This window comes from Sorex araneus, chromosome 1 (assembly GCF_027595985.1).
Source record: "Sorex araneus isolate mSorAra2 chromosome 1, mSorAra2.pri, whole genome shotgun sequence".
Classification (NCBI taxonomy): domain Eukaryota; kingdom Metazoa; phylum Chordata; class Mammalia; order Eulipotyphla; family Soricidae; genus Sorex; species Sorex araneus.
In genome coordinates this window covers 361,018,328-361,044,953 of record NC_073302.1, presented here as the reverse complement: position 1 = coordinate 361,044,953, position 26,626 = coordinate 361,018,328, and the positions used below count along the sequence as shown (strand labels likewise).

Sequence of the window (26,626 nt, the reverse complement as noted above, 5' to 3'; positions counted from 1 at the left end):
CACAGGGGTTACTCTTGACTCTGCACTCTAGAGTTACTCCTGGCGGTGCTCAGGAGACCATATGGGATGCTGAGAATTGAACCAAGGTTGGCTGAGAGCAAGGCATATGCCCTACCCGCTGTGCTGTCACCCCAGCCATGAATATCATTTTTTTAGCACTGTCAGCTTAGAAGAACTGAGCCATTGGGGTTAGTCTGCTGGCCCAGCGAGTGTGGTGGAAAAATAATACTAAGAACTCCATGATGATAAGCTAGTTGGCTTGACATCATCCCTTCAGGAAAAAGCCAAGGTCACAGTCTGGTAAGGAGACTGTTCTGAAAGTTGTATGGGATGCACTTACCTTAATCTTTGAGATTTTGCACTGGCCTCCAGGAGTACGTGGGCACACGTGTGTGTGTGTGTGTGTGTGTGTGTGTGTGTGTGTGTGTGTGTGTGTGTGTGTGTGTGTTGTATATACGTATATATCTTGCATCCATATTCTTCTTCCTGTGTCTGCAGACTTGCATGCTTGCTTCTGTACTTACTTGTGGATCCATTCATTTTCAGGGTGTGATTAATAACTCAGTATTAGGCTATTTCATTGGCCGCATCTACCTCTACCTCACGAAGGTTGGAGTATCTCCAGAAAAGCTCCGCTTCCGACAGCACATGGAGAACGAGATGGCCCACTACGCATGCGACTGCTGGGACGCCGAGTCCAAGACGTCCTACGTGAGTCATTCAGAAGGGCCTTCGCTCGGGGACTCCGCAGTAAACTCGGAGCCCAGAGAGCAGAGCTGGTGTTCGTGCTCACGTTACTCCGGGGGCAGGAAAGAGAGTACAAGAGGCAGTGCTCTTGCCTTGCTCTTGGCTTGCCTGGGGTCAACCCCCAGCATCCCAGATGGTCCCTTGGGCTCCTCCAGGAATAATTCCTGAGCGCAGAATTAATTTCAAAATTTGTCTTGAAAGCCAAAAAGAAACAAGAAGAAAAGTTACTGAAGACAAGAGGTTTGGTTTAGCAGTACAGCACTTGCCTTGTCTGGGAGGCCCCGGGTCCAATCCACAGCAGCACTGCTCCCCCATCCCCCCACCCCCCATACACACCCTCACATAGCTACTGAGAGCTAATGCTCTGTCTTTCCCCTCTACTCTCCTTAAGCTGCTCACCAGTCTCTACATGGGTTTTGTTTTGGCTTTTGATTTCTGGGTCACACCCGGCAATGCTCAGGGCTGACTCCTGGCTCTGCACTTAGGGATCACTCCTGTCGATCCTTGGGAACCATGTGGGGTGCTGGGAATAGAACCCAGGTTGGCCGTGTGCTAGCAAGCACCTTGCCCCTATCCTCTCTCTAGCTCCAGATTTCTTTGTTGCTATATATCAGGGTTTTTGAGCTTACCTGAGACTGTTTAATTTAAGTGCCTCTTGTGATAACAAGCATTTGCAAAGTTTAGTAGTTTGGGGTACTTGAATTTTCCCCAACTCTTTGTGTCAGAAGTAACAAACTAAATATCATTGAGAAGGACTTAAGAGGTATTTAATAAAATAAGCCTTTTGCAGCTTTGTCCTCATCCAGGTAACTCAATTTTATTTTATCTTACTATTTGGGTGTCAGAGATCAAACCCAGGACCACAGACGTGCACGGCTTGCCCTCGGCCACTGAGCCACACCCCATCTTTGAAAACAGTTCAGAGAATGGCTTCTGCCTTCTTGAAGACTTTTCAGAAACCTTATTTCCACAGTAGAAATTCTGTGACCCTTTCAGCAAACTGCATTCCTGGTCAAAGCAGATGCAGAAATACAAACAGAAACTTCAAAGTCGAGCGCCTTTAGATTTTGCTTTTGATAAGTACCTTTGGAATGAAGAGAAATCTGAGTGAAGAACCAGTCTAAAGTGAGGGCCTCGCTTTTGGTCTCTTCAGGCGGGTGGGAAAGGGCCTGAATACAACACCCAGTGCAGGGCCAGCTTGGATGTTGGTCTAGCCGGCGTCTGGGCTGGCCCAGAGCAACGTTCACACACTTCCCAGCTCGACTGGGAATAGCCGCTCCCGCCAGATTCACTTGAGTCCTGGTTACAGATTCCAAAAAATAAATCAATTAGATTTCATATACGTGCACATTTTATTTCCATCATTCAGTCCTAGACTATATTAATTTAAGATTTGCTTGCACAATGGCAGAATCAGTCTCTCCCAAAAACAAGACTATGAATTATATTTTCTTGGGTCATTAGTAGCCTGACATATAAAACGGTTCGCATGTCAAACATCCGTAGTTTGAGTGAAAACCCTGTAGTTGAGTTCCGCGTGAGCGTGGGCAAGGTGCGCACGTGCTTGTGAAAGATGCGGGGTCAGTAATTGGTGCTTCCCTGTACCTTGTCTTCTCAGGGCTGGATCGAGATTGTCGGCTGTGCCGATCGTTCCTGCTACGACCTCTCTTGTCACGCACGAGCCACCAAAGTCCCCCTTGTCGCTGAGAAGCCTCTGAAAGAGCCCATATCCTTCCTGGCCGCCCCAGAGCTCAGGGCTGGCTGATGTGAGCATCTCAGCGGGTTCTGTAGGTACGCTGAGATGTTTGGAACACTGACTGTTTAAATCTCCCCCCACTCCACCGTCTTGGTTCTTTTCTGTCCTTATTGCTCACCTGCCCCACGAACCGGGATGTACAGAAAAATACTCCTGAATGCATTTGAGCATATTGGCCTGTTTTTCTCTGCCATTTCTAAACTGCATTTCTCCACAGCTGGTAATGCTAGGAATCGAACCCTGGGCCTTACACATGCAGCCCACAGGCTCTCACTGAGCCAGAATGTTGGCCCTTTAACTAAAAGGTCACTATTCAATACTTTCTCTATGAAAAAAGATTGGTTCTGTTTCATGGAAGATATTTTTCTTTTTGGGTCATACCCATCGATGCTCAGGGATTACTCCTGGCTCTGTACTTAGGAATTACTCCTGGCAGTGCTCAGGGGACCATATGGAATGCTGGGAATCGAATCCAGGTCGACCACGTGCAAGGTTAAATGCCCTACCTGCTGTGCTATTGCTCCAGCCCCTCATGGAAGATTTTTTTTTAAAATAATAATAATCAGCTGGCTTGATTCATATATTAGCAAAGTAGAAATTTGCTTCCTTTATGTAGGTTGTGTCCTGGTGTTCAAGCCAGACCAGTTACAGGAACCAGATTCTGTAGCAAAGATTAAATTGTTACCAGGAGGGCTTGGAACAATAGCACAGCAGGTAGGGCGTTTGCCTTGCACTCGTGTGACCTGGATTCGATTCCCAGCATCCTGTATGGTCCCCTGAGCACCAACAGGGGTAATTCCTGAGCGAGGAGTAACCCCTGTGCAGGGGGTAGGGAATTGGTCGCTGTTTTCAGTGGTGATCAGTTGCAAGCGAATTTTCCATTGTATGGAAGCAGTTATCTTTGGGTTCCTTAACTGCCTCATACAAAACGGTCAACGTTGTTCAGTTTGAACCCAACAAGGGCGCCGTTGGCAGAGCGTATAAGAAGGACGCAAAGCTGGTGATGGAGTACCTTGCCACGTGTGAGGAGTGTTACATTACAGAGATGGAGAAGCTTCTCGACGAGAAAGGGTAAGAGAGAAGCGCTGTGCTTTTGTGCAGGCTCCTGCCAGGTTCAGAAATTAGAGTGCCATTAGTTTCTGCAGGAGAAAAGAATATTTTTTTCACATAAGTACTTCTTTTGACTGCATTTAAAGAGCTCGGCGGAGATTTTGACATTTCAACCTGGAAGTTGATTTGGAGTGGATTATAAAGGCTTATTTCTCCTCCTGTGAAGTCGCTGTGGCTCTGTTCTGCTTGGGTAGCTCTGGCATGGTCTGCGCGGTTGTTTTAAGCCACATTTTTTAAAATGATAGAGAAGAGTTACTGTTTTTGGCATATCAAACACACCATGGGTACCTTGCCAGGCTCTGTTGTGTGGGCGAGATACTCTCCATAGCTTGCCCGAGAGGGGCAGAGGAATCGAACCCGGGTCAGCCGTGTGCAAGGCAAATGCCCTACCTGCTGTGCTATCACTCTACAGTGGATAAAGTACTTTCCTTGCAGGTGCCAGACATGTTTTATCCCCAGCATCCCATGGGGTCCCCTGAGCACCACCAGGAGTAATTCTTGAGTACAGAGCCAGGAGTGACCCCTGAGAATACGTTTTTTGGGTATAAGGATCTGCATTTGAACCCTGGCAGCCCAGAAAGCCCTAAAAAACCCAGAAGAACAAAAATCTCTAGAGAACAACAGGAAAACTAATAACATGAACAGATCGGTAGAAAACGATTTGCGAGGTGATAAATTTAAATTCACAGTAACTATACTATCGTCATTATTGGTTCAATAATGGGTGTAAAAAGTCAAGCTCCAATTAGTGCTCTTTATAGGCAACAGTGTGAGTTAACTTTTGAAACTAGCTGTTTAGCTTTTTCTCTGAAGAGAAAGAGGAAAGCGCCACACGTGCGTGTTCTCGGGCTGTGTTCTCGGTGCTGCCTGGGGAGCGGTTGCCCCGAGACTGCCTGGAGATGCCTGCACGCAGAGCATTTACTACACAGAGGTTCAGAAGTGAAAGAGTCAAGGTGTTTTTCTCACGGCCATGGAAAAATTAGAGCGACTCTTCAGAGCAGACAAAGTACACTTCAGAGCACAGGAAATTGCCAGGGTGAAAGACTGCATTTCCCACGACAAAAGGGGTCAGTTCATCATCGCGGCCTCACACTGTGTGGGCAGCCGGGAGCAGGACCTCGTGGTACAGGCGAGGGAGAACTGCAAGGAAACCGAACACATCTCTAATTACGGTTCCCTTGTACACTCCTCTCGGTAATTGGCGAGCGAGTGGGCAAGAAGTCAGTAGGAATTTGAAGCGCTCTGCGCTGCTAATCATCTTGTCATTTATGGAATGCCCAGTAACTAGAGTCCACATTTTCAAAGTGCACTCGAAACATCGTTTGTACGGTTTCTTGCTTCGCCTTGCAGCTCAGATTGTGTCTTGTACTTTTCTTTAAGTAACTGATTTTATTAATTATTATTAGTTCTTTATCTGGCGCCACTCCCAGAGGTGCTCTGGGCCCGTGTGTGAGCAGATGCTGAGCCTGTGCCCTGCTGCTCGCACCAGACCATCCACCCGGGCTTTACACTGTCAGGGGAGTTGCCCAAAGCAGAGTCTGAAGGCCCTCATGTGGCCTGCAGACCCGAGATATCCATGATCTGGCCCCTTATAGAACGTTTGCTCACCTGCCATGGACATTGTCTGAAAAAGAGAGACTTTTCACTATTAATGTCTGGAAAACCAAAAGACAAACCTAGCGATAGTGAAGACGGAGAGCAGATGAGCAGAGGGCAGGGGAGAGTGTTGAAAGTGAAGGGGCACGTGGAGCCTTTGCAGTGGTGGCCGGGCATGTACGGCTTTGCCTAAAAGCTGTAGGAAAACTTCGATAGGCAAGTTGTAAAACAGAGGTGGTCCTCCAGAATTTAGGGCCTATTTATGCTAACCCACTGAATCCCATTAAAATGGACATGCCTCTCTAGTTAGGTATCATTATCAACAGTAAAGTGGTTTCTCTTATTAATTATTCCCCAGTAGTGGTGTTTTTTCATGCTAATTTCAGCTCTTCTTCCCTCACAGAGGACATACAGGATACAGTTTATCCATGGGACTCAGTTGCATGCCCACATAAGCTTCCAGCAGAGTAATCGGTTGGGAAGTGAATGGAGACCACTGACTCTCAGAGTCTAGTATTCCTCTTGAAACAGTGGGACGGGGCCAGAGCCATAGTGCAGCGGTCAGCGGTCAGGGCTCATGTCTTGCTTGCTGCCGACCCAGGTTCAATCCCCAGCATTCCCTGAGCACTGTCAGGAATGATCCTTGAGCGCAGAGCCAGGAGTAAACCCTGAGCACCGCCAGGTGTGGTCTCCAAATCAGAGTAAATTAGTTCATTCAAAATAAGATTTGTTTTAGAAAAAAAAGGAAGTAGTGAAACACAGACCATTTTTCCACTTTCAAAACAGCCACATGAGGGCTCTTGTTCCCCAGCACTGAGCTGCTTAAGGCAACTGGAGTGTCTGTGCTAGTACATCACTCTCCCAGAAGGGGACTCACTGGGCTCAGAGAGACAGGACAAGGATGCGGTATTTGCTTTGCCTACGGCCAACCTGAATTTGATCCCCAACACGACGTATGGTCCCCCAAGCACTGCCAGGAGTGACCTCTGAGCACTGTTGGACAGGCCGAAAAAACATTAACTAGCTGAAATAAAAAGGTAAATTCTTACAACCTTAAATGGGGCAGACATCTCTCAAAATATTGCATCTAGTGACTTCAGGGGAAATAGTACTTTATATTCATGTATCAAATAGAGTAAAGAAGCTGCTTTTATGTGGGAATTTTTAAAATTCTTGTCACAGATGTGATTCGGTGATAATATATTCTGCCTGCTTGATCCCGGGTTCAATCCCTGTCAGAACAAAAAATAGAAAAATCACATTGCATTCTGTAAGATGACAAACTGATTATTATTTCTACTTGTTAGGACAATAATGGGATTTTTTTTTTTATGTCTTGCAACAATAGAAGTGGTCTTTTGCCAGCAGGCCTATTTCTGATATATGTATTGTAATTCTTCTAAAGCTGGACTTTTTTAAATGCAAGTTTGAGGCTTATCTTGATCTTAAAACCAAAATAATTAGTCATTAAACTACATGAAAAAAATTTTTCAAATTTATTTGGGGGGGCCACATCTGGTGGTGCTCAGGGATCACTCCTGGTGGCAGCTCATCCTGGTGGCAGCTCAGGGATTGAGCCCAGGTAAATCACATGCAGTGCAAGCGCCTTGCCCTTTGTACTGTCTCTCTGGCCCCAATTTTAGAAAAGTAGTTATATCTTGGGGTATCGCCCTAAATATTGTTTGATGTCATTGTTAGACTAGCGCTTAGTTTGGCCTTCTTTATAAAGTCATTTAAATCAGACTGCAGCTTTCATGCATGAGGTGAAAGTGTCCTGCAGCCTTACAGCTCTTGTCCCTTAAGGCACTGAAGGAACAGAAGTTTGAACTAACAAGTACCGTTTCCTTTCTTTGTAGTGAATTCACCATTGAAACTGAAGGAAAAACATTTCAGTTAACCCGAGACATGGTCAGTGTGAAGAGATTCTCGAAAACATTACATGGTAAATGTGTGCAAATAACGAAGGCGCCCAGAGCTCGTCACCCCTGAAGTATCTGCTTCACCCCTTCCCGTCCCTCCCTCCGCTGCCCTGCTGTGCTTGGGGGGGAGGGGGGGGTCACACCTGGGCATGGCTGGCTTGTCAGCGTGCTTGCTGGGAGCGGCGGGTCCCATGGTGTCGTTTCCTGTGCCCACCCCAGGCTTGCTGGGGTCACCCTCCAGCCACAGTGCTCGCATAGGCCTGGCCCTGCCGCCGCCTCTCGTCTGTTCTCGGCAGTTTCCAAGGACTGCCAGGTGCGCCGGCAGGGCCGTGGCCAGCCTGGTGGGGCATGAGGACCAGCTCCCAGCCTCGGCCATGGAGCCCTTCCCAGGGGCCCCCGTGACTTGGCTTTCACAGAGAATCCGAAGGTGAAAGTCATCTTAATGCCGAAGACCTGAAGTTGAGGCTGTGGGGGGCGTTATCCCGGCCCTCTTCTTTTTGGAACGTAATTGCACTCATCCTGATGGGTGGTGTATAATGCCACATTTTTATTGCCTGTGGTCGGAAGTACACATGAGTTCTGTGTCTGACTTTTAAAAATTCTGGGTTTTTTCTCCCCCACTTTTAGGAAGTAATTGTTTTGCTTTGTTAGTGGTAAATAGAACTTTCTCCTTTTCACCATTCATTGGACAGAGGAACACACTGAAAAGCGACTTGGTGACCTTGCATCCCTTTTTTAAATGGAGGTCACATCGGTGCATATGAGTATAAACGTGCACGTGTTTTAGGGGGATAGTATGACCCTACCAGACCCACCACCGAGATGCCAGTATCCCTCCACCATGGTCCACTGGGCCCTTCTGTTCTCTTTCTTCCCCACCCCCAGCCTGGCCCCTCAGTTCTTTGGTCAGAGTCTGAGGGTTTTTCTCCGGACATCAGCCATTCCCTTGTGATGTCCCTTTATGCACCGCAGACGAGTGTGGTCCCCTGACCCTCATCTTTCTCCTTCTGAATTCTCTGCGCACAAACCCCTCCTAGTCTGTATTGTGGCACAATGCAAGATTCCGGCGTGCCTTTTTGAAAGCCAAGTGAATGAGTGCTATTTGTGAAACAAATTCCTTGCGCTGTGGGGTGTTTCAGAGCATCCGTGAAGCGTGGCTGGAGCCGGCCGCCGTTCCCGCTGGCCCTGGCCCGCTGCCAGGCTTCAGGACTAGCAGGAGGGGCTGAGCAGAGGCAGGAGCGGGCGGGGGAGCCTCCGCCACACGCTGGGGCTTTGTGGCCGCTGTACTGGCATCTGGTCCAGAGCCGCGCTTGGCTGTTCCGATGCCCTGCGAGGAGGGGCAGATCGTGCCTTGGTCATGTTTCTGAGCTGTCAGGAGCATTATTAGCAAACCCTCGGGACGGACAAAGGAGCAGCGCCTTTCTTGCACGTAGTGAGTGCCAGGGTCTGGTTTTTCTCATTTCCCTCAAAGCAGGAACTCTCCAGGGTTAGCATCAGTTGCCTTAGACCTGGACGGTGTCTGGCAGGTTGTTTTCGGGGGGTGCTTTTGTTTGTTCGGGGGTTTGGGGTCCCACGCAAACAAAAGATCAAGGTTTCTGCTTTCTGGGTAGGGGTAGGCAGAGCAGGTAGAGAAAATATGTAGAGACCGTTGAGAGCAGCTCTGCTTTCATTTTTGTGCTGTAGAAATAAGTTAATTAAATTTTGTCAATGACCTTTAGTTACTTTTTTTTTTTAAGGTTCTCCACTGCTAGAAAATTGTTTTTCTGGAATGTTATGATTTCTTGTTCTGATGTGCAGGATGGCTCAGAAGCCATTGAAAACGAAGAAAGAAATCGTGAGGGGTTAGAGTAATAGCACAGTGGATAGGGCAGTTGTTTTGCATGCAGCTGACCCCGGTTCGATCCCCAGCACCCCATATGGTCCCCTGAGCTCTGCCATGTGTGCCCCCCCAAAAAAACCAACCAAAAAACCAACCCCAAAAAGTAATAGAGATAGAATACAGATAGAGTGTTGGTAGGAATTACCTTGTGTTGGTGCTGAAAACGTTACTGAGTTCCTGTCTCTCACAGTGGAAGAAGTTGTCCCGAATGTCATCGAGCCCTCCTTCGGCCTGGGCAGGATCATGTACACGGTGTTTGAGCACACTTTCCATGTCCGAGAGGGGGATGAACAGAGAACGGTGAGTAGCCCGTCCTGTGCCAGAGAAGAGCGTCTCAGCCTCTGCTGACGGGCGGTAGCCAGAGCCCGAGTGACCGAGGTCAGGGTTGCCATGTGCCGGCAGTGTCAGCTCGCGCCTGCTGGCCTGCGGACAAGGCGAAGCACTGTTTGAGGCTCCTGCTTCAGCGCCAGGACGTGCTGGTCATTCTTGGTGCCTTTGTCATCCTTGCCGCCCGTGCGGGGACTATCGATGGAACATCAGTAGGAGGAAAGAAAGGTGCTCTCAGGTTTGCAGAAAGTTGGGAGGGAAGAGTGGCTTCTAGAATGCGGCCAAACCGGAAATTGTGTCTGTGCACCAGTAAAGCAGTAGAGAGGACCGTGTCAAACTGCATTAAATGATTGAGACGGTTCTAAAGTAGACAGACTCCTAGGTATATACTGAGGGATTCACTAGGTGTGAGACCCCCGTCTGTATTATCTCCATGATCCCCTCGGGGAGGTTGTATCACTTGTATCATTTGTCCTCCCGTTGGTCATCATTTGCTCAGGCGGGTGCCAGTAATGTCTCCTTTCGTCTCTGTCATGTGCTAGTGTAGCCCAAGGGCGTCTGCTTGCTCCAGAAACACAAAGAGCATCACAGCTTCTCCATACTCGTCCTTTCCAACGCTGCCATGTTGGGGGGCTCTTTCAGGGTCAGGAGAATGAGGCCCATTATTGTTACTGTTTTTGGCATATCGAATATGCCACAGGTAGCTTGCCAAGCTCTGCCATATGGGCGAGATATTCTCAGTAGCTTGCCAGGCTCTCCAAGAGGGACGGAGAATCGAACCCAGGTCGGCTGCATGCAAGGCAAACGCCCTACCCACTGTACGTATCTCACTGGCCTCTGCTTTGCAGTTCTTTCTCGGCGTCCAAGCTCACAGAACACGTGGACTGCTTGGTGCTGTTGCTTTTAAAAATCTGACATAATTTGGTAACGTGTAGCAGAAGCCGATTATTTCCATCTCTGCCCTAAAGTCGTATCATTATTTCTTGAAGTGTAAGGACTAGCTGTGCCTTCTGCAGACAGTAGGGACCTGACCAGACTCCAGACCTTCCTCGGAGTCCAGTACTTCTCGGGCAGCTCAGCACATAGAACTGCGTGCTCTTTGCACATGCCCGCAGCTCGTGACGCCAGGACTGTTTGTAGTTGTCAAGTTGGTTTTAAGCTTTTCCTCGGAGTCATTTTTTAGTAAATTTTTTTGGGGGGGGTTGTTTTGGGGTCACACCCAGAGTGCTCAGGGCTTTCTCCTGGCTCTGCACTCAAGAATCACTCCTAGAAGGGCTCAGGGTACTACCTGTTGTATTATCTCTAGACCCTTTTCTGTTTATTATAAAAATGGTTTTGTTCTGGTTTTTGTTTCTTTCCTACTGTTTTTTCCACTTTACTGAAACACCGTAGTTTGCACAGTTGTTCATGGTGATCTGTTACAGGCCTCAGTATTCCAGCCCCAGTCCCACCACGACTGTCACCTTCCCTCCCCCATTGGCCTCATTTTCCCAACCACCTCTCAAGCCTGCCCCTGTAGCAGGTCCAAAATAATTTATTATATTGCTTGTTACCACTGAATGGCTAGTGGAATGATTTTTAAAAAAGAAACAAAAAACTTCAGTAAAAGAAAATTTGTGAAAATGGTTGTATCTTACCAAGGGGCCATTAAGTCCTTGTGTGCGGGTTCACTGGGCTGTGCTGCTAGGGGCCTTCTGCCCTGTTTCCGTTAGTTGCGCGTGGTTGGCCTCTGCGCCACAGTGCGCTGATCTGGCTCCGGCTGGGGTGTCGGTGTCACCGAGTTTGAAGACGCCTCTCCAGAGGGTCCAGATTGTGTAACTGGGCATTGAGCTTACCTGGTGGTGGGGTGGGGGGGGGGGGGTGGAGTGTGGGCGTGGCTGCTGAGGCCTCCAGAAGTACAGGGGCAGAGGCTGGGGGGAGTCACCCACCCCCACTCTGAGAAGGCCCGGGGTTTTCGAACCAAAAAAACCCCAGTGTACCTGAAATACTTGGCAGTTTGGCGTCTCTGTGGATCTTAGTCGTGGTGCGGTGGAGTCCAGCTGTGGGTGCGGCCTGGTAAAATTTTTAGTAGACTCTTTGTAAGGATTTTGTAGAGATTCCCATCGAGAGGAGATGCTTGTTTGGGGAGACCAGAAACTGTCTCTGGGTCATCAGCGTGTTGTTCCTTAATTTGCTTTCATGAGAAATTGGCCTGAGGACATGCTGGAGAAACGGTGAATGCTGTGTTCCTGCAGTGCTGAATAGAACCAGCTGCAAGAGGAGGTGCAGACTGTTCCCTCCCAGACTGTTCCCTCGGGCCCAGGGTTTACTGAGACCCGATGTTTAAACTCTGTTTGGCTTTTGAGGGGTCAATATGGAATCTGTAGCAAAAACCTTTTTTTTCCTGTCTTTTGGGGGTGCCACACCCAGGCTCAGAGCAAGGGACCATGCGGTGGTGTTGGGAAGCGAACCTGGACTTCCTGCATACAAAGAAAGTGCTCAGACATGCAGCTGTCTCTCCACCCAGGCAGGCTAGCTTTGCTTTCCACAGCATGTCTCTGTTTTATTTCTGAATAACTCTGCACCTCATTTCAGGAGCAGTTTCAGAGGGCTGTAATTTTCCATGTAAAAATACAGAAGATCTGAGCCAGAGAAAGGACAGTGGGTAGGCCTTGCACATGGCTGATCCAGGTTCAGTCACCGACTTCCCATGTGGTCCCTCAAGCACCTCCAGAAGTAATTTCTGAGTGCAGAGCCAGGAGTAAGCCCTGAGCATCACGAAGCGTGACCCCCGAAACAAAAACAAATCCAGAACAGTTTTGCTTTGAACTCTGTCTTTGGGGTCTGTAGACGTGACTTCTTTCTCACTTGATCACCTCAGAGATTCTTTTGCTATGCTGATATTCCCAAAGGCATCGGAATTCTTTGCTTGGTACTAGCATGTGTTATTCACCGATTTGGGGAGAGGTTCCTTAAAGGGTCTTCAGAAAGAAGGGAGGCTTTTATGTAATACTAAAATAATTTTTGTTCTCTGTGTAGCTTTCAGAATGCTTCTGTGCCATTTCATTGGTCATAACATACCTCTGAAGTAAGCAGAGCAGATGGTTTCAGTTGAGAAGCAGAGGGAGAGAGTGAGAGAGAGAGAGAGAGAGAGAGAGAGAGAGAGAGGAGAGAGGAGAGAGAGAGAGAGAGAGAGAGAGAGAGAGAGAGAGAGAGAGAGAGAGAGAGAGTGTGTGTGTGTGTGTGTGTGTGTGTGTGTGTGTGTGTGTGTTCTGTGTTGAGCTGAAATACAGCGTCCTCATTCTGCTCCGGTTATCCTGCCTTTTCTCTTTTGTCATACTGCTTTCCAAATCATGTTTTCTGGTATTTTTAAGTGAAGATCTAAGTGTTAGATCTTCATAAACTGACGTGCTGAGCCTGCTCTCTCCTTTAAACCATTTAGTTCTTCAGTTTCCCGGCCGTCGTGGCTCCGTTCAAATGCTCCGTCCTTCCACTGAGTCAGAACCAGGAGTTCATGCCCTTCGTCCGGGAACTGTGTAAGTAAATCCGATTGGGGGGTCTCTATGGGAACGCTGCGAGCGACTGGGTCTTAGGAAATGGGCCATTCTTTTCCCCCAGTAAATATCCCTGTCGAGGGAGGGAGTGGCCGGGCTGTTAGCTTCTGCCCTTCTGGGGTGAGACTGCTCGCTCGGCTGCTTCTCCCCTTGACTGACCTCTGCTTTCCTTGCCTGGGACCAGCCTGGTGGACTTTAAGCCACTCAGTGGGCCCAGGGCCAGGACGGGATTCAGGGGGTCCTTGGGGACACCTTCAAGTTTGAGAAGTGGGACAAGCCGTTGGGGGTGGGGGAGGGATGAGGCCAGGATGGGCTCTGGGCCTGCAGCGGGGTCAGATGGGGGGTCGAGGGGTGGACTCCAGCCAGGGCCTTGTGAAAAGGGGTGGGGGAGGGGGATTTTCTGTTTCTTGCCACCATTAGTTTACTGCCCTTGTCCCTTAAGTCTCCTAAGCTGGCAGGACCACCTGGGTGCCCCGGGCACACTGTGTGTCTGCGGGATCTTGGTCCTCACTCCCTCCCTTTGTCCTGCCCAGCCGACGCCCTCACCAGGAACGGCGTCTCCCACAAGGTCGATGACTCCTCGGGCTCCATCGGGAGGCGCTACGCCAGGACAGATGAGATCGGGGTGGCCTTCGGCATCACCATCGACTTCGACACCGTGAACAAGACCCCTCACACCGCCACCCTGCGCGACCGGGATTCCATGCGGCAGATCAGAGCTGAGGTGCGGCCCCTCTTGGTGTCTGGCCAGCACCCTGGGTGCTGGTTTGGAGGGATTTAGGTTCTCCTTCCTTCCTTGGTTTTTCCACACCCTCTCTTCCTTTCTTTTTTAAAAAGTTTAATCCAGCTCGTATCACACAGAGCATCGATTCCCAAATCCCCTTGGTTTAATTTTGAAAATGTCTATGAACGCAGCTCTCATATTTGATAGCCTGGGCTGGCTCCTTCTCCAGCAGTTTTCTTTTATAGTTGTTTGTTTACTTGGGCAAGAACACTCTGATCCCAGGTGGTAGTTGCCATAGTTTTTATTGGCAGGAGTCAAAGACTTCTGACATTTTTGTGTTTCTGCATGAAGTCAAAGCTCTTCTGCATTAGTGGGTTCAGAGCAGTGAATAATGCTCCAGTAGTGTTCCTTCCCAGGAAGGGAGTCATGGAGACGGGGAAGTATTGAAGGTGAGGGGACAGAGGGGGCTCATGGGGCCGGAGAGACAGGAGCCTTAGGTCACCTTGCACACGCCGACCCCAGTGAGATTCCCCAGTACCACACATGGTCTCCTGAGCACTGCTGGGGTTGTCCCCTACGTAAGAAGAGAAGTCTCTTGAATTGGCAGGTGTATGACTTGTTTAAGAGATTTGGCCAGTGTTACGTTGTTTGCTTTCTTTGTTTGGGGGCCACACCCCGTGGTGCTCAGGGCTTACCCATAGCTCTGCGAGCAGGAATCACTCCTGGAAGACTTGGGCCATCTGGGGCACCAGGGATTAAACACAGGACAGCCATGTGCAAAGCAAGTGCCCTACCCACTGTACTCGCTATACTGTCACACCAGAGCCATCTGTTATTCAGGTCCACCGTGTGCTCAGTTTCCTGCAGAGTAATGGGGAAACAGAGTCCAGGTTGCTCCTCCCCAGCAGTGTCTATCCTGATGCGTCCACTTCTGTCCTTGTACATCACTTCTGTTCTGGTTCGGAAGTCACAGGCTTTGACTTCTATATACACAGCTGGGCCGGAGCTGGCCCGGGCTCCAGTGTGCTGGGCCCCTCAGCAGTGCCAGCTGGTTGCTTGTAAGCTCAGTGCTTTCTGCCCTGGACCCCCACAGACTCAGTGGGCCCTCTCAGACACAGTGTCCCCCTCAGACTCAGTGGGCCCCTCAGGCTCAGTGGGCCCCCTCAGGCTCAGTGGGCCCCCTCAGGCTCAGTGGGCCCCTCAGGCTCAGTGGGCCCCTCAGGCTCAGTGGGCCCCCTCAGGCTCAGTGGGCCCCCTCAGGCTCAGTGGCACGAAGTTCCTGTTGGGGTGGGGAGGGAGATTAGGGGCCCCAACAGTTCTCATAGCACCTCCAGATGATTCTGGGGCATGCCACAGCGTAAGACGATTTCCACATGGCATGGCAGCCAGCATTTAGTCACCACTGGCGGGATCTCCACAGTAGGCCATGTCCCTTTCAGTGCTGAGGCCTGACGCTCACTATGGCAATAGGAAGCCTGAGTGTGACCAGGAGAGCGGTGGGCGGATCATTTTCTCCAGAGTGGGGTTCGGCTGGGAGCAGAGCCTGGGCCGGGCCCGTGAGGGCAAGGGCAGCTCTGTCAGGGGCCGGCGCTGGCCGGCTGTGTGGGAGGATGCAGCCTCTCGGCCCTTCCTCGGTTCACCTGGGGCTTGTTCCTTCCCCAGGTCTCAGAGCTGCCGGGCGTGGTCCGAGACCTGGCCAGCGGCACCCTCACGTGGGCTGACGTGGAGGCCAGGTACCCTCTCTTTGAAGGGCAAGAGACTGGTAAGAAGGACACCCTGGAAGAGTGAAGACAGCGTCGTGACCTCCTGCGCTAAGGAGACGCGTCACTCGCCACCTCACACCAGATGCACGGCGGCCGCTCCCAGGCGCTGCCTCACCTCAGTGGCTGCCCGTTCGCACCCCACAATTAAAGTTGAAGGAATTCGAAACAGCCTTGTGACGCGCGTGCTTGTCTCCCTCCCCCCGAAGCAGACACACTCCTGGCCTGAATGCTACACGTGCATGACTTAGTTATAGTCCGCAGCTTGATCGGGGCGCCCTTGCTTATTGGGGCATACTGCTCGTTCAGCGATGCTCTGTGTTTTTGCAGAGTATTTCCAACCACCACCGTGATCCAGCTTGAGAATGTCCTTTGCCTGCAAAGGAATCTCATCATTCCGGTTCCAGCTCCAGCCCCCAGCAGCCACTTATTTTCTGTCTATAGACTTGTTTATCCTATTTTCCTCCGACTCTGTGCAGATGCTGAAGAGATCACGTCCTCTAAGCGGAGTGAAGCAGGCTTCTGGGGGAGGCGGGGACTGGCCTGATGAGTGAGGAGCAGGAGGCATGCTGGGTTCTTCTCCGTCTTGGGAGGCAGGTGTGACAAGGACAGCAGCCCCTATCCCAGGGTTTTGCCCTTGGATTCCCACCTGTCTCATCTGACTTGGCAGTTTTCGAGCGTCGGTACCTTGATTCTAACCCCCTAGTCTTTGATTCCATTGTATTTTGATGTCGAACACTCAGGAAACATTCATTTATTAAGGAAAAATCTAAGGAGGTGGATTGGAGCAGCTCTTCGCAGAGTTGAGACATGGTCTGCTGTGCCGGTCAGTTCTTCACCTGCTGCTCATCTACGCTGTCCCCAGGCGGGCCAGCCCCGAATGCTTTCTTTGTCTTGTGTCTGAAGCACAGTTGAACCTTTCACTGGGTCTCACCTCCAGAGATGGCTCTTGGAGTGCCACACAGACAAGGTGTTAGTACATGTTGGATGGATCTTGAATTTTCAAATAAACCTCTTGGGAAGGAAATCTTTTCCTACAGCTGTTTCTCTTCTGCCTGCTACTGTTAAAGCATGTGTTATTAATTACAAGGAACTGGGGGGTGGGGAGATTAGATAGCAGGGAGGGCATTTGCCTTGCACATGGCCAATCCCAGCACCCTTTAGAGTCCCCTGAACCCCAGAAGCGGTCAATCGGAGCACACGGCCAGGGAGTAAACCCTGAGTACCGCTGGATGGACCCCACCCCCAAATTCCAAAGGAGTTGGAGTATTAATAAGCAGTTACCATTTTCTAAGAATTTCTTTTTTTCCATTTCCAAATTCTAATCCAGCTCAATTTCTGTGCATTCTAGAATTCTCACCTGGTGGGGGAGAGTGTTGTCTTTACTCTTCGGTTCATTTCTTTCATTCTACAGGTAGAGTTCCACAGTCAAGCAGCCCTTGCCCTCTAAACACGACAGGGCTCCACCCGCTCTCAGATCATAAAGACCTACTGTCTCACTTGCCACTGGGGAATGCATTTCTCATGACTTAGGTGCTAGATTTTAATTCTGAAAACCCGGCCCCGCCGTGCTCAGTTCTCCCACTCTGCCGTTCCTGACTCCCCAAGACAATACCCTGTCTCTGAAGTGATTTCCACCCGAGTGGAGAGACGGGCCAGTGGCACAGCGCTCATATTTGCTTGACTCTGAGCACAAGCAGTGAAGAGCTGCTAAAACAGCCTCTTCACATTTGAGTATTGTATGTGCACTGCCAGGCATGCATGCACCCCACATGCACGTGCCTGCACACACAAACATGCACCTATGCACATACATGAACTCACACATATATTCACATGCCACATGCACATGTGCCCACATGCATACATGCACATGAATGCCTCCACACATGTATGCACCCTATACACGCATTCATATGCCTGCATACATGTATGCATGTGCGCACACACATAGGCTCCTACATGCATTTGCATGCCTGCACACATGCTCATGCATGCACACGCCTGCACATGCTTATGCATGCACACACTCATGTGCCCACACAGATACACCCAGACATGTATGCATGTGCACACCACGTGGAAGGCGCTGAATGTGTAGTGCTGTACCTCAGGTTCTCTGTTCTTCGGCCTCTACAAGCACGTCGATAGGGTCAGCTGTGAGGGAAAGCCCCTGCCTGCTGGTAGCTGGGCCCGGGCTGCCCTGCGTGTTCACTGGAACCCAGGGGACACTACCCTTGGGGAACCCCGTGCCACAACAAAGAAGTGGGATCCCTGGCACCCTACCAGTAGATGTGAGCAAACCCTGCCCCCCGGAGTGCCTCTCCTGGCACCACAGCCCAAGCAGGGGGTTACAAACACGGTGGAGAAGGGCCCGGGCCTCCCTGGGCTCCACAGGCTGTCTGAAATGACACTGCAGCCAGGGTTCTTTGAGGCAGAGTGCAGGGGCAGGGCGCTGCCTTCTGTGTGGCTGGCCTGGACTCAACCCCCAGCACCCCAGTAGTCCCTTGAGTATCAGCAGGAGTGACCCCCGAGCACAGAGCCAGAAATAAACCCTGAACACAGCAGGGTATAGCCCAAAACACCAGCAACAAGAACAGCAAAGAGATTCTTGAGGCATCTTTTTGAAATTCAGATATTCTATCCAATACAGTAAACTGTGCTGAGAGTGACGGGCAGGGCCTGATGCAGCAGGAGTCTGGAGCTTCCCTGCGTCTCAGACGCCCACACTCACCTCAGCTCTCCTGCTCCTCAGCTTGGGCTGCATCGTTCATCTCTTGTGGGGGGTTCCCTCTTCTCTCCTTGGTCATGCTTCCTCAATAAGACTGTTTTACTCGCCCAAAGAAAACACACCGCTCAGTAGTTTATAATAGTAAAATGCTGAGCATGCAAGAATTTTTCCAGAAAAATATTCACTGTCAAACGCCTATAAACACAGAAACGAGCTTGCAAGACGATACTAGAAATGTCAGGTACCAGGTTTCTTGTGACAACATAAAAGCATTTAACAAATCACTTGAAATGCGTTCACTCAGTTCTTAATTTGCTGTTCTCTGTCCCTGTCTCTATCTCTGGTTCTTTGCGTGTGTGCGTGCGTGTGTGCGTGCGTGCATGTGTGCATGCGTGCGTGTGTGCGTGCGTGCGTGCGTGTGTGTGTGTGTGTGTGTGTGTGTGTGTATTGAGAGTGACCACCTTAGCCAGTGGAATCTATTCATGAGAGAACAGAAGAACAGAATGCCATGGAAGTGTGAACAATCCCAATATACCTGCAGTGAAATTCACCTCCTGGGAGCAGGGAAGCAGTCATCTCTGATGGGACCGACGGGGACAGCTTTGCCAGCAGTTCTCATACTAAGGATACTTGCTCCTGCATCTCTGCTTTTGTTTGAGGCACGTCTTTGGCCCTTGGTCAACAGCAAGATGAAATTTACTTGATTAAGTGAATGGCTGAGTAATGTTGCTCTGCCTCAGAGCTCACCTCTAGTTGCCTCTTCAATGACTCTAGGTTAGGGGGCAATTGTGTTAAAACATTAGGGATGGAACCAACATCTCTTCAGGAAATCAGGGTGTAGTTTGGGCGCTTTGCCAGGAGGTGTCTGAGAGAAGCAGCCCGTGACCCAAGCTCCTGCTGGGGACATGCACGTCTCTCAGCTCGGTGGCTGGAAGTCTTTTCTGTATCTTTTAAAAAGAATTTAAAGCAGTCAATGATCTAAGAGTGGTGGCTGGTTCTCAACCCTGGGTACACATTCAAGTCACTTGAGCTTTCAAAATACTCGTGTCTTGGGACCGAGAGAGAAAGGATAGCAGGTAGAGTGCTTGCAGTGTCGATCCCAGGTACCCCATAGGGTCCCTTAAGCCCCACCATGAGAGATCCCTGAGCACAGAGCCATGAGTAAGCCCTGAGCACCACTGAGTGTGACCCAACCCCCCCGACAGCCCTCCCCCCAACTGATGTCTGGGCCTGTCCTCACACCATTTTAATCATTTTCTCTAAAGATGGGTCCAGAGGGGCCGGAGCGATAGTACAGTGGGTAGGGCATTTGCCTTGCATGCAGCCAACCCAGTTCAATCTCTGGTATCCCATATGGGTGTAACCCAAAAAGCGGAAAGAGAAAAAAACCTAGCAGTTTTTGGGCTGGAGCAATAGCACAGCAGGTAGGATGTTTGCCTTGCACGTGGCCGACCCAGGTTCGATTCCCAGCGTCCCATAAGGTCCCTCAGCACCGCCAGAGATAATTCCTGAGTGCAGAGCCAGGAGTAACTCCTGAGCACAGCCGGGTATGACTCAAAAAAGCAAAAATAATAAAAAATAAAGATGGGCCCAGGAATCAGCACTTTCTGGAAGCTTTTTAGGAGACCCATGGCTCCTAAAGTGTGCCTCAGTGCAAGCCTGAACAGTCCCTCACACCTCACCACAGTGACTACTGCTGAGCAGACTCTTCTGAAGATGGTCATCAAGTAAGTCCACACTGACTACTGACGTTTCCAGAAAAGATCCATTTAGCAGGCATCGTTTCCATGGTAATGTGCCCTCACAAATCCCAGCAACATTTGAGCTTCCCTGGATGGTGTTGGTGGATTGAGTCCTCTCTGGCCCCTAACCCAGTCTGCTTCCTTTCACCAAATTTCAGTGATGTCATTCGCAGCACGTATGTTTTCCCGGGAGAATATTCATTGCATGTTCCCTGCACCAGCATATATTCTAAGATTCCTCTTTCAACCCTCACAAAAAGGAAATGTCATTGTTGCTCCCTCATAAAAGGGAAATGACACCGAGCCCTTTGACTAGTGGGGTGGGGGCAGAACCACTGCAGTCCGTGGTGATCCCTCACCGTGCTCACTCCTCATCACTCCCTCCCTGACTGGTGATGAGATGACGTGGGAAAGACAGCTTTGCCGAGGTGATGGAACACTGTCCTTTAGAAAGAGGCGAGCATAAAGCTTAGGGCTGTAACTCAGTGGTAAAGGGTGTGCCTCACACGTGTGAGAGCCTGGGCATTGCCAGTACTGAAAGGAAAAGTCTAGAAAGAATAACATGGTCAGAATGGGTAGGTTGAGTGAAGCCAGAATAAGAAAGAAACACAGGATGGCCTCACTTATCTGTGGGACACAGAACACTGGATGAGGAAATGTATTGTAGTAGAAGGGGATGTTTAGACCACCCTTGACCTCAGTGTTTGGAGAGGAGGACAGAGAAGGAAAAATCAAGGGAGGAGAGAAGAGAATGAGAAGTAATGGGTGAATGGGCATCAGGGCTTCAGTCATGCCGGTGATAGGAGTGAGGGGTACAGCCTTATACCCAAAACACAGATTCAACTGAAGACACGAGATCTAAGCAGCAACTACTGAATGTTTGGAATGTGCCTGTCAAGGTGACAGGCAGCGGTGGAGTGGGGGTTGGAATAGGAGGGGATCTGGAAACACTGGTGGAGAGAAGTTGATGCTGATGGAGGAATTGGTGCTGAATTATATTCCTAAAACGCAACTATCAGTAACTTTGTAAGTCATGGCTCTTCAATTAAAACATCATCATCAGTGTCATCACTGTCATCCCGTTGCTCGAGTGGATACCAGTAACGTCTCCATTGTGAGTCTTGTTACTGTTTTTGGCAAATTGAATACGCCACGGGTAGCTTGCCAGGCTCTGCCATGCGGGCAGGGTACTCTCAGTAGCTTGCCGGGTTCTCTGAGAGGGACGGAGGAATCAAACCCAGGTCAGCCGCGTGCAAGGCGAATGCCCTATCTGCTGCGCTATTGCTCCAACCCAATTAAAACAAATTTTTAAAAATGTTTTAATTAAAAAAGAATAGTCCTCCAGGGACTGGAGTGATAGCACAGCGGGTAGGGCGTTTGCCTTGCACGTGGCCGACCCGGGTTCGATTCCCAGCATCCCATATGGTCCCCTGAACGCCACCAGGAGTGATTCCTGAGTGCAGAGCCAGGAGTCAGCCCTGAGCATCACCGGGTGTGACCGAAAAAGCCAAAAAAAAAAAAATAGTCCTCCAGGGTCCTTGGCCTCACGCCTGAGGAATCCCATATTCTGGCAGTCAGAGGGTTAGGACTTGGAGTTGATGTGACTGACAGGACAGGCTGCTCAGGCCGCCTGGGGTGCAGCCTGGGGAGCCTCCCAAACCATTCCTGCTCCTGTCAGTGTCCTCAGGAGCCATACTCAGTCACCTGTCACAAAGCTTAAAGGTTTGTTGATATCAGAAAATGCCATTTATATATCATCTCAACACCTTCCTTCTCCCCTACCCTTTGGAGTTGGTACAAGCAGCTGGTCAGCCTGGCTGGGAATCCTTGTTTTATCTGCCCTAAATTAGTCCCAGAGAAGTGGCGCATGTCTGAGGGTGTGGCTGCCCTAAGAGGTCGCAAGAGACAACTGGTAAACCCCCATGGGACGCTGCACCCTGGGACAGAAGCCATAGTACAGCCATGTAGGGCGTCTGCCTTGCACATGGCCAACCCAGGTTCGATCCCTGCTATTCTGTATGGTTCCCTGAGCACAGGCAGGAGTGATTCGTGAGTGCAAAGCCAGGAATAACCCCTGAGCATTGCTGGGTGTGGCCTAAAACAAACTAAAGACTGCACCCATGTTTGCCCTCCGCCCCCACTTAGTTTACAGCCTTGTCCAGCTGATTGCTCCTCCTCCTTTGTCTCTTCTCTCCCTTGCTGGTCTAGACTGTGCTTCTCTCCCTGTGCTTACAGCTTATAAACGTTGTAAGCTATAACATGGTTTAGCATTAACCTATCTGGGGTATTGACCACCACAAGGCACATAATCTTTACCTGGCACCAGAAGATTCTTTCAGCACATTCCTTTTCGCCTTGACACTGAGATGTTCCCAAACCACTTAGGCACCAGGAAGAAATATTTCTGGCACAGGTAATGAATTGAAAGCAGGTCTCAGAGAACTAAGTCAGCGCAGCTAGGCTGTGGCGATGGCTCAGAGGCTTATAAACGATCTATGAGGTAAGGGCCTGGCTTCAAAAGGGGAGAACTGCGAGTTAGTCACTTGTTCCCTCTGCTGCTCGCCTTGAGGGCTTGTCCTTGGCTGAAGGCAGGTTGAACGGAATGGTTTGGAGAGTGTCGGTGAATCAGCTGAGTCATTCTTTCTCTCACGTCTCTCGTCTCTCTGCTGTCTGAGGGGGAGGCCACAGGCCTTGGCCAGACTTCTCTCTCCGGGTTGATCTTGGATTCTAATTTTCCTGATATGATTTCCCCATATCATCTCCTGCTGATGACAAGTACGATAACCCTGAAAAGCTCGATTTGGAGGTCACATGTGACTTTGCCCCGACAGCCAGTGTTGTTGCCTCTAATTTGTATAACCTAACACTGAAGGTTTCTGTGCCATTAAAGAAATATCCTTTGGGGTTGGAGCGATAGTGCAGTGGGGAGAGCGGTTGCCTAGCATGAGGCTAACCCAGGTTCAACCCCCAGCATCCCATATAGTCCTCCAAGCCCCTCCAGGAGTGATTTCTGTGTGCAGAGCCAGGAGTGACCCCTGAACATCACTGCGTGTGACTCCCCCCTGCAAAAAAAAAAAGGAAGGAAGACAGAAGGAAGGAAGGAAGGAAGGAAGGAAGGAAGGAAGGAAGGAAGGAAGGAAGGAAGGAAGGAAGGAAGGAAGGAAGGAAGGAAGGAAGGGAGTGAGGAAGGAGAAGGAGGGAGGGAGGGAGGGAGGGAGGGAAGGAAGGAAGGAAGGAAGGAAGGAAGGAAGGAAGGAAGGGAGGGAGGGAGGGAGGGAGGGAGGGAGGGAGGGAGGGAGGGAAGGAAGGAAGGAAGGAAGGAAGGAAGGAAGGAAGGAAGGAAGGAAGGAAGGAAGGAAGGAAGGAAGGAAGGAAGGAAGGAAGGAAGGAAGAGAAATGTCCTTAATTTTTTTTAAGACAGGAAGGAAGAGGAGGAGGTCTGCACGACAGTTTCATTCAGGTTCACCCAGACTGGCCTGGGGGCTCCTATACCTTCCCTTCTTCTCTGAGCGGCAGATGTGGTCCCAGATCTCCCTAACAGGCAGGGCTCTGAGCTGAGGCTGAGCAGAGCCTGAATTCTACCTTCCCCTCTTTTGCCTTGTTTTTGTTGGGGGCCCCGTGCAGCAGTGTTCCAGGCTTGCTCCCGGCTCTGTGCTCAGGGATCATGCATATTGGACTTAGGGAGGCCACCTCGGCTGCTGGGGACCAAACCCAGTTTAGATAGTTTGAAGGCAAGCGCCTCACCCGCTGTCAGGACAGACTGTCTCCCTCTCCAGCCCTTACCCTCCTCTTCACACTCAAGCCTTGGTGGAGAAGCAACTTTCACTCCCTTCCGTAGAATGGCTCCAGTCAGGGCCTGCTTTGTCAAGCCTTCAAACTTCATCACTAGCAATTAGCATGGCAGCAGTTATGCTAACCAAAAACATTTAGGCTAATTAAAACCTTTTTTGGTTCATCAAAACCCACTGTTCTGTTTGTGAGTGTGAGCTCATTGATAGCCTGACGAAGCACAATGAGACTGTGGGAAGGAAGCCAAAAAGCACTGACAGATGTTATGAAAACGTTTAACATTCTTTCCAACATTGAGAGCAGACCTTCCTTTATTCAGAAAAAGAGTCCTGAGGCAAACCTGCCAACCAACACACTCGTGAGCCTGATTTCTGAGCCCCCAGCCTTTCGCGCCAACCTTCAGCTCCACCTTCGCTGAATACCCAGCACAGGGCAACTGCTCACTGTGAGGTTCACTCAGACCAGATGGCGGGTGGACAGTGACTCTCCCAGAGTCAGAGGTCACGGTGCCCCGGCACGAAAGACAGGACTTGCGGCCCACCTGGCGTTCCCTCCTCCCTCACGTCCAGTCCCTGCAGACGACAGGCCAGAGCAGGCGCACCGGTTCTCCTGGTCTGTATTCCCTTCTCCCCTTTTCCCACCCAAGACAACTTAAAAGCCCCTCAGTCTCCCCCTCAGTTTACCCCAGCCTCCCCGATATTCCTGGGGCTTCGTCCCGGAGTGCACCTCAATAAACTTCTCCTATTTCCTTCACTTTATTCGTCTCTGTCCCTCTGTCTGCACCAGAGGATTCTCAAATCCATCACTCACCTCCTCCCTGCCCACTGCGTGCCCAGGCCAGCCCTGCTCCACCTGGTTTCTTACCAAAATCCCGTCTCGGGCTAGAGCTGTAGTCCCACAGCTAAGGAAAGACAGACCCAAGAGCACACATCTTGGGTGGGCATCGGGCCGCCCCCAGAGAAACCGCATTCCTTTGCAAAGCTGGTTTTCTAGGTCTTGCCCCACATGGGCCTTTCTTCCTAGATTAGAGGCAGTTGCCATGAAGTGGTCAAAGAGAAGTGCTTGAAACTTTTGTCGTCTACCTTCCCATCCTTATCGCAACCCTTCTTTCCTGCTGGCTTCTCTCCAGAGGCCGTGCAGGGCCCCCCCCCCCCCGAAGTCTTGGCCATAATGTGGGTCTGGCAGTAATGCTTTTGGCTGCATGGGGCTAGCGACAGTAACTCCTTCAAATCTCATCCTGGCTTTATTATGTCCCAAGACCTCATCGCCGGCCCCCATCTACCTGCCTGCTTCAGTAAACTTGCGGTCGTAACTGAGTTTGGGGATTATCACTAAGTTTTAAGAATATTAACCATAGTAGTAAATGGAGAAATTCTTTTCAAACTGGAAGGTTCTGAGAAGGGTGTGAGGCAGAGAAGCTCTTCCAAGGCCATGGGGTCCGAGAGGATTGTTCAAGGAGCAGAGCTCAAGCAAAGCCTTGGGGCCCTGGATTGGATCTCAACATTCCAGGGTCCCCCAGCACCAACCAGTAACACCCCCACCCCTGACTGAGAGCATCCCCTGAGCAGTACCGGATGTGACACCGCCCCCTAAGAAATAGATGTCAAGGCCTTTTAGAAACAAGCGTCTAGGTGAGGCGCAGCTGAGCTCCATGGAAGGGGCTCACGGTGATGCCATAATCTTTGCACATGTGTGGAGCGGGGTTCCTCGTGCCAGTGTTGGGGTCACACTCCCCAGTGCGGGTCCATGGCAAGCATCGAACTTGCAGCTTCTCACAGGCAAGGGGCCACTGAGCTGTGCCCTGAGGTTCCCCTGACTGTTCTTTTCAAACTTTTTCCCCATGGGCCAGTGAGGCGGGACAGTGTAAGGCACTTGCTTTGCACATGGCTGACCCGGGTTCGAGACCCTGCACCATAAATGCCTTGGTGCTTCTCATATAGATTTGAATGCTGCCAATTTAGGGGAATTTTAATTAGTTAAATTAGCAGGGTTTTTTTGTTAAGGGACTTTCAAATCTGAGTCAGTGATTCCTTTGAGAAATTCTATTGCAATGCCATGCATTCGTTTATACTTTTTAACATTTTATATACTGAATTTTACTTTGTAAGGCATGTTTTTCTGCCAAGACGATCTCCCCAACTTTTTGTTGTTGTTGTTGTTGTTGTGGCCGAGAGCTACACGGCCTGTTGTGGTGTTTGAAGATCTGGGATTGGGCTCATGCTAGGCAGTGGACAATGCTCTATGATCCTCAGATCAAAGTCGATACCTCTCACATGCACGGCAGGTGTTCTTCACTGTGCTAACCTGGGCCCCCTGCATGCTGTATATATTTTTTTGTTTTTTGGGTCACATCCGGTGATGCTCAAGGGGAATGTGCACTGGTGGAGGAATGAGTGTTTGATCATTGTGTGATTGTAACCCAAACATGAAAACGTGTAACTATCTCATGGTGATTCAATAAAATTAAAAAATATATATATGAACTCCCCTGGAAATACGATGGATTTTTTTTGTAGAAGGAAATATGCTGCAGGAATAGATGATGTTAAAAATACAGCATGCAGGGGCCGGAGCAATAGTACAGCGGTACTATTGCTGGCTCTGCACTTAGGAATCACCCCTGGTGGTGCTCAGGGACCATATGGGATGCTGGGAATCAAACCTGGGTCAGCCACAAGCAAGGCAAATGCCCTACCCGCTGTACTATTGCTCCGGCCCCTGCATGCTGTATTTTTAACATCATCTATTCCTGCAGCATATTTCCTTCTACAAAAAAAATCCATCGTATTTCCAGGGGAGTTCATATATATATTTTTTAATTTTATTGAATCACCATGAGATAGTTACACGTTTTCATGTTTGGGTTACAATCACACAATGATCAAACACTCATTCCTCCACCAGTGCACATTCCCCACCACCAATATCCCCGGTATACCCCTCCCTTTCCCACCTTCCCCCTGCCTCCATGGCAGACAATATCCCCCATACTCTCTCTCTCTATTTTTGGGCA

General features: G+C 50.0%; 1 protein-coding gene across 1 annotated transcript in view; it reads left to right on the top strand.

Moving 5' to 3' along the window:
* GARS1 (glycyl-tRNA synthetase 1) overlaps window positions 1-16,406 on the top strand; it is a 41,445-nt gene extending 25,039 nt beyond the window's left edge. The window contains exons 10-17 of the mRNA XM_055136188.1: window positions 547-711; window positions 2,366-2,474; window positions 3,430-3,574; window positions 7,066-7,151; window positions 9,198-9,307; window positions 12,756-12,849; window positions 13,401-13,591; window positions 15,254-16,406. Coding sequence (XP_054992163.1) covers window positions 547-711; window positions 2,366-2,474; window positions 3,430-3,574; window positions 7,066-7,151; window positions 9,198-9,307; window positions 12,756-12,849; window positions 13,401-13,591; window positions 15,254-15,379 — 1,026 coding nt within the window. The 3' untranslated portion in view covers window positions 15,380-16,406. The remainder of the gene's footprint in view (window positions 1-546; window positions 712-2,365; window positions 2,475-3,429; window positions 3,575-7,065; window positions 7,152-9,197; window positions 9,308-12,755; window positions 12,850-13,400; window positions 13,592-15,253) is intronic.
* The last annotated feature ends 10,220 nt before the right edge of the window (window positions 16,407-26,626 follow it).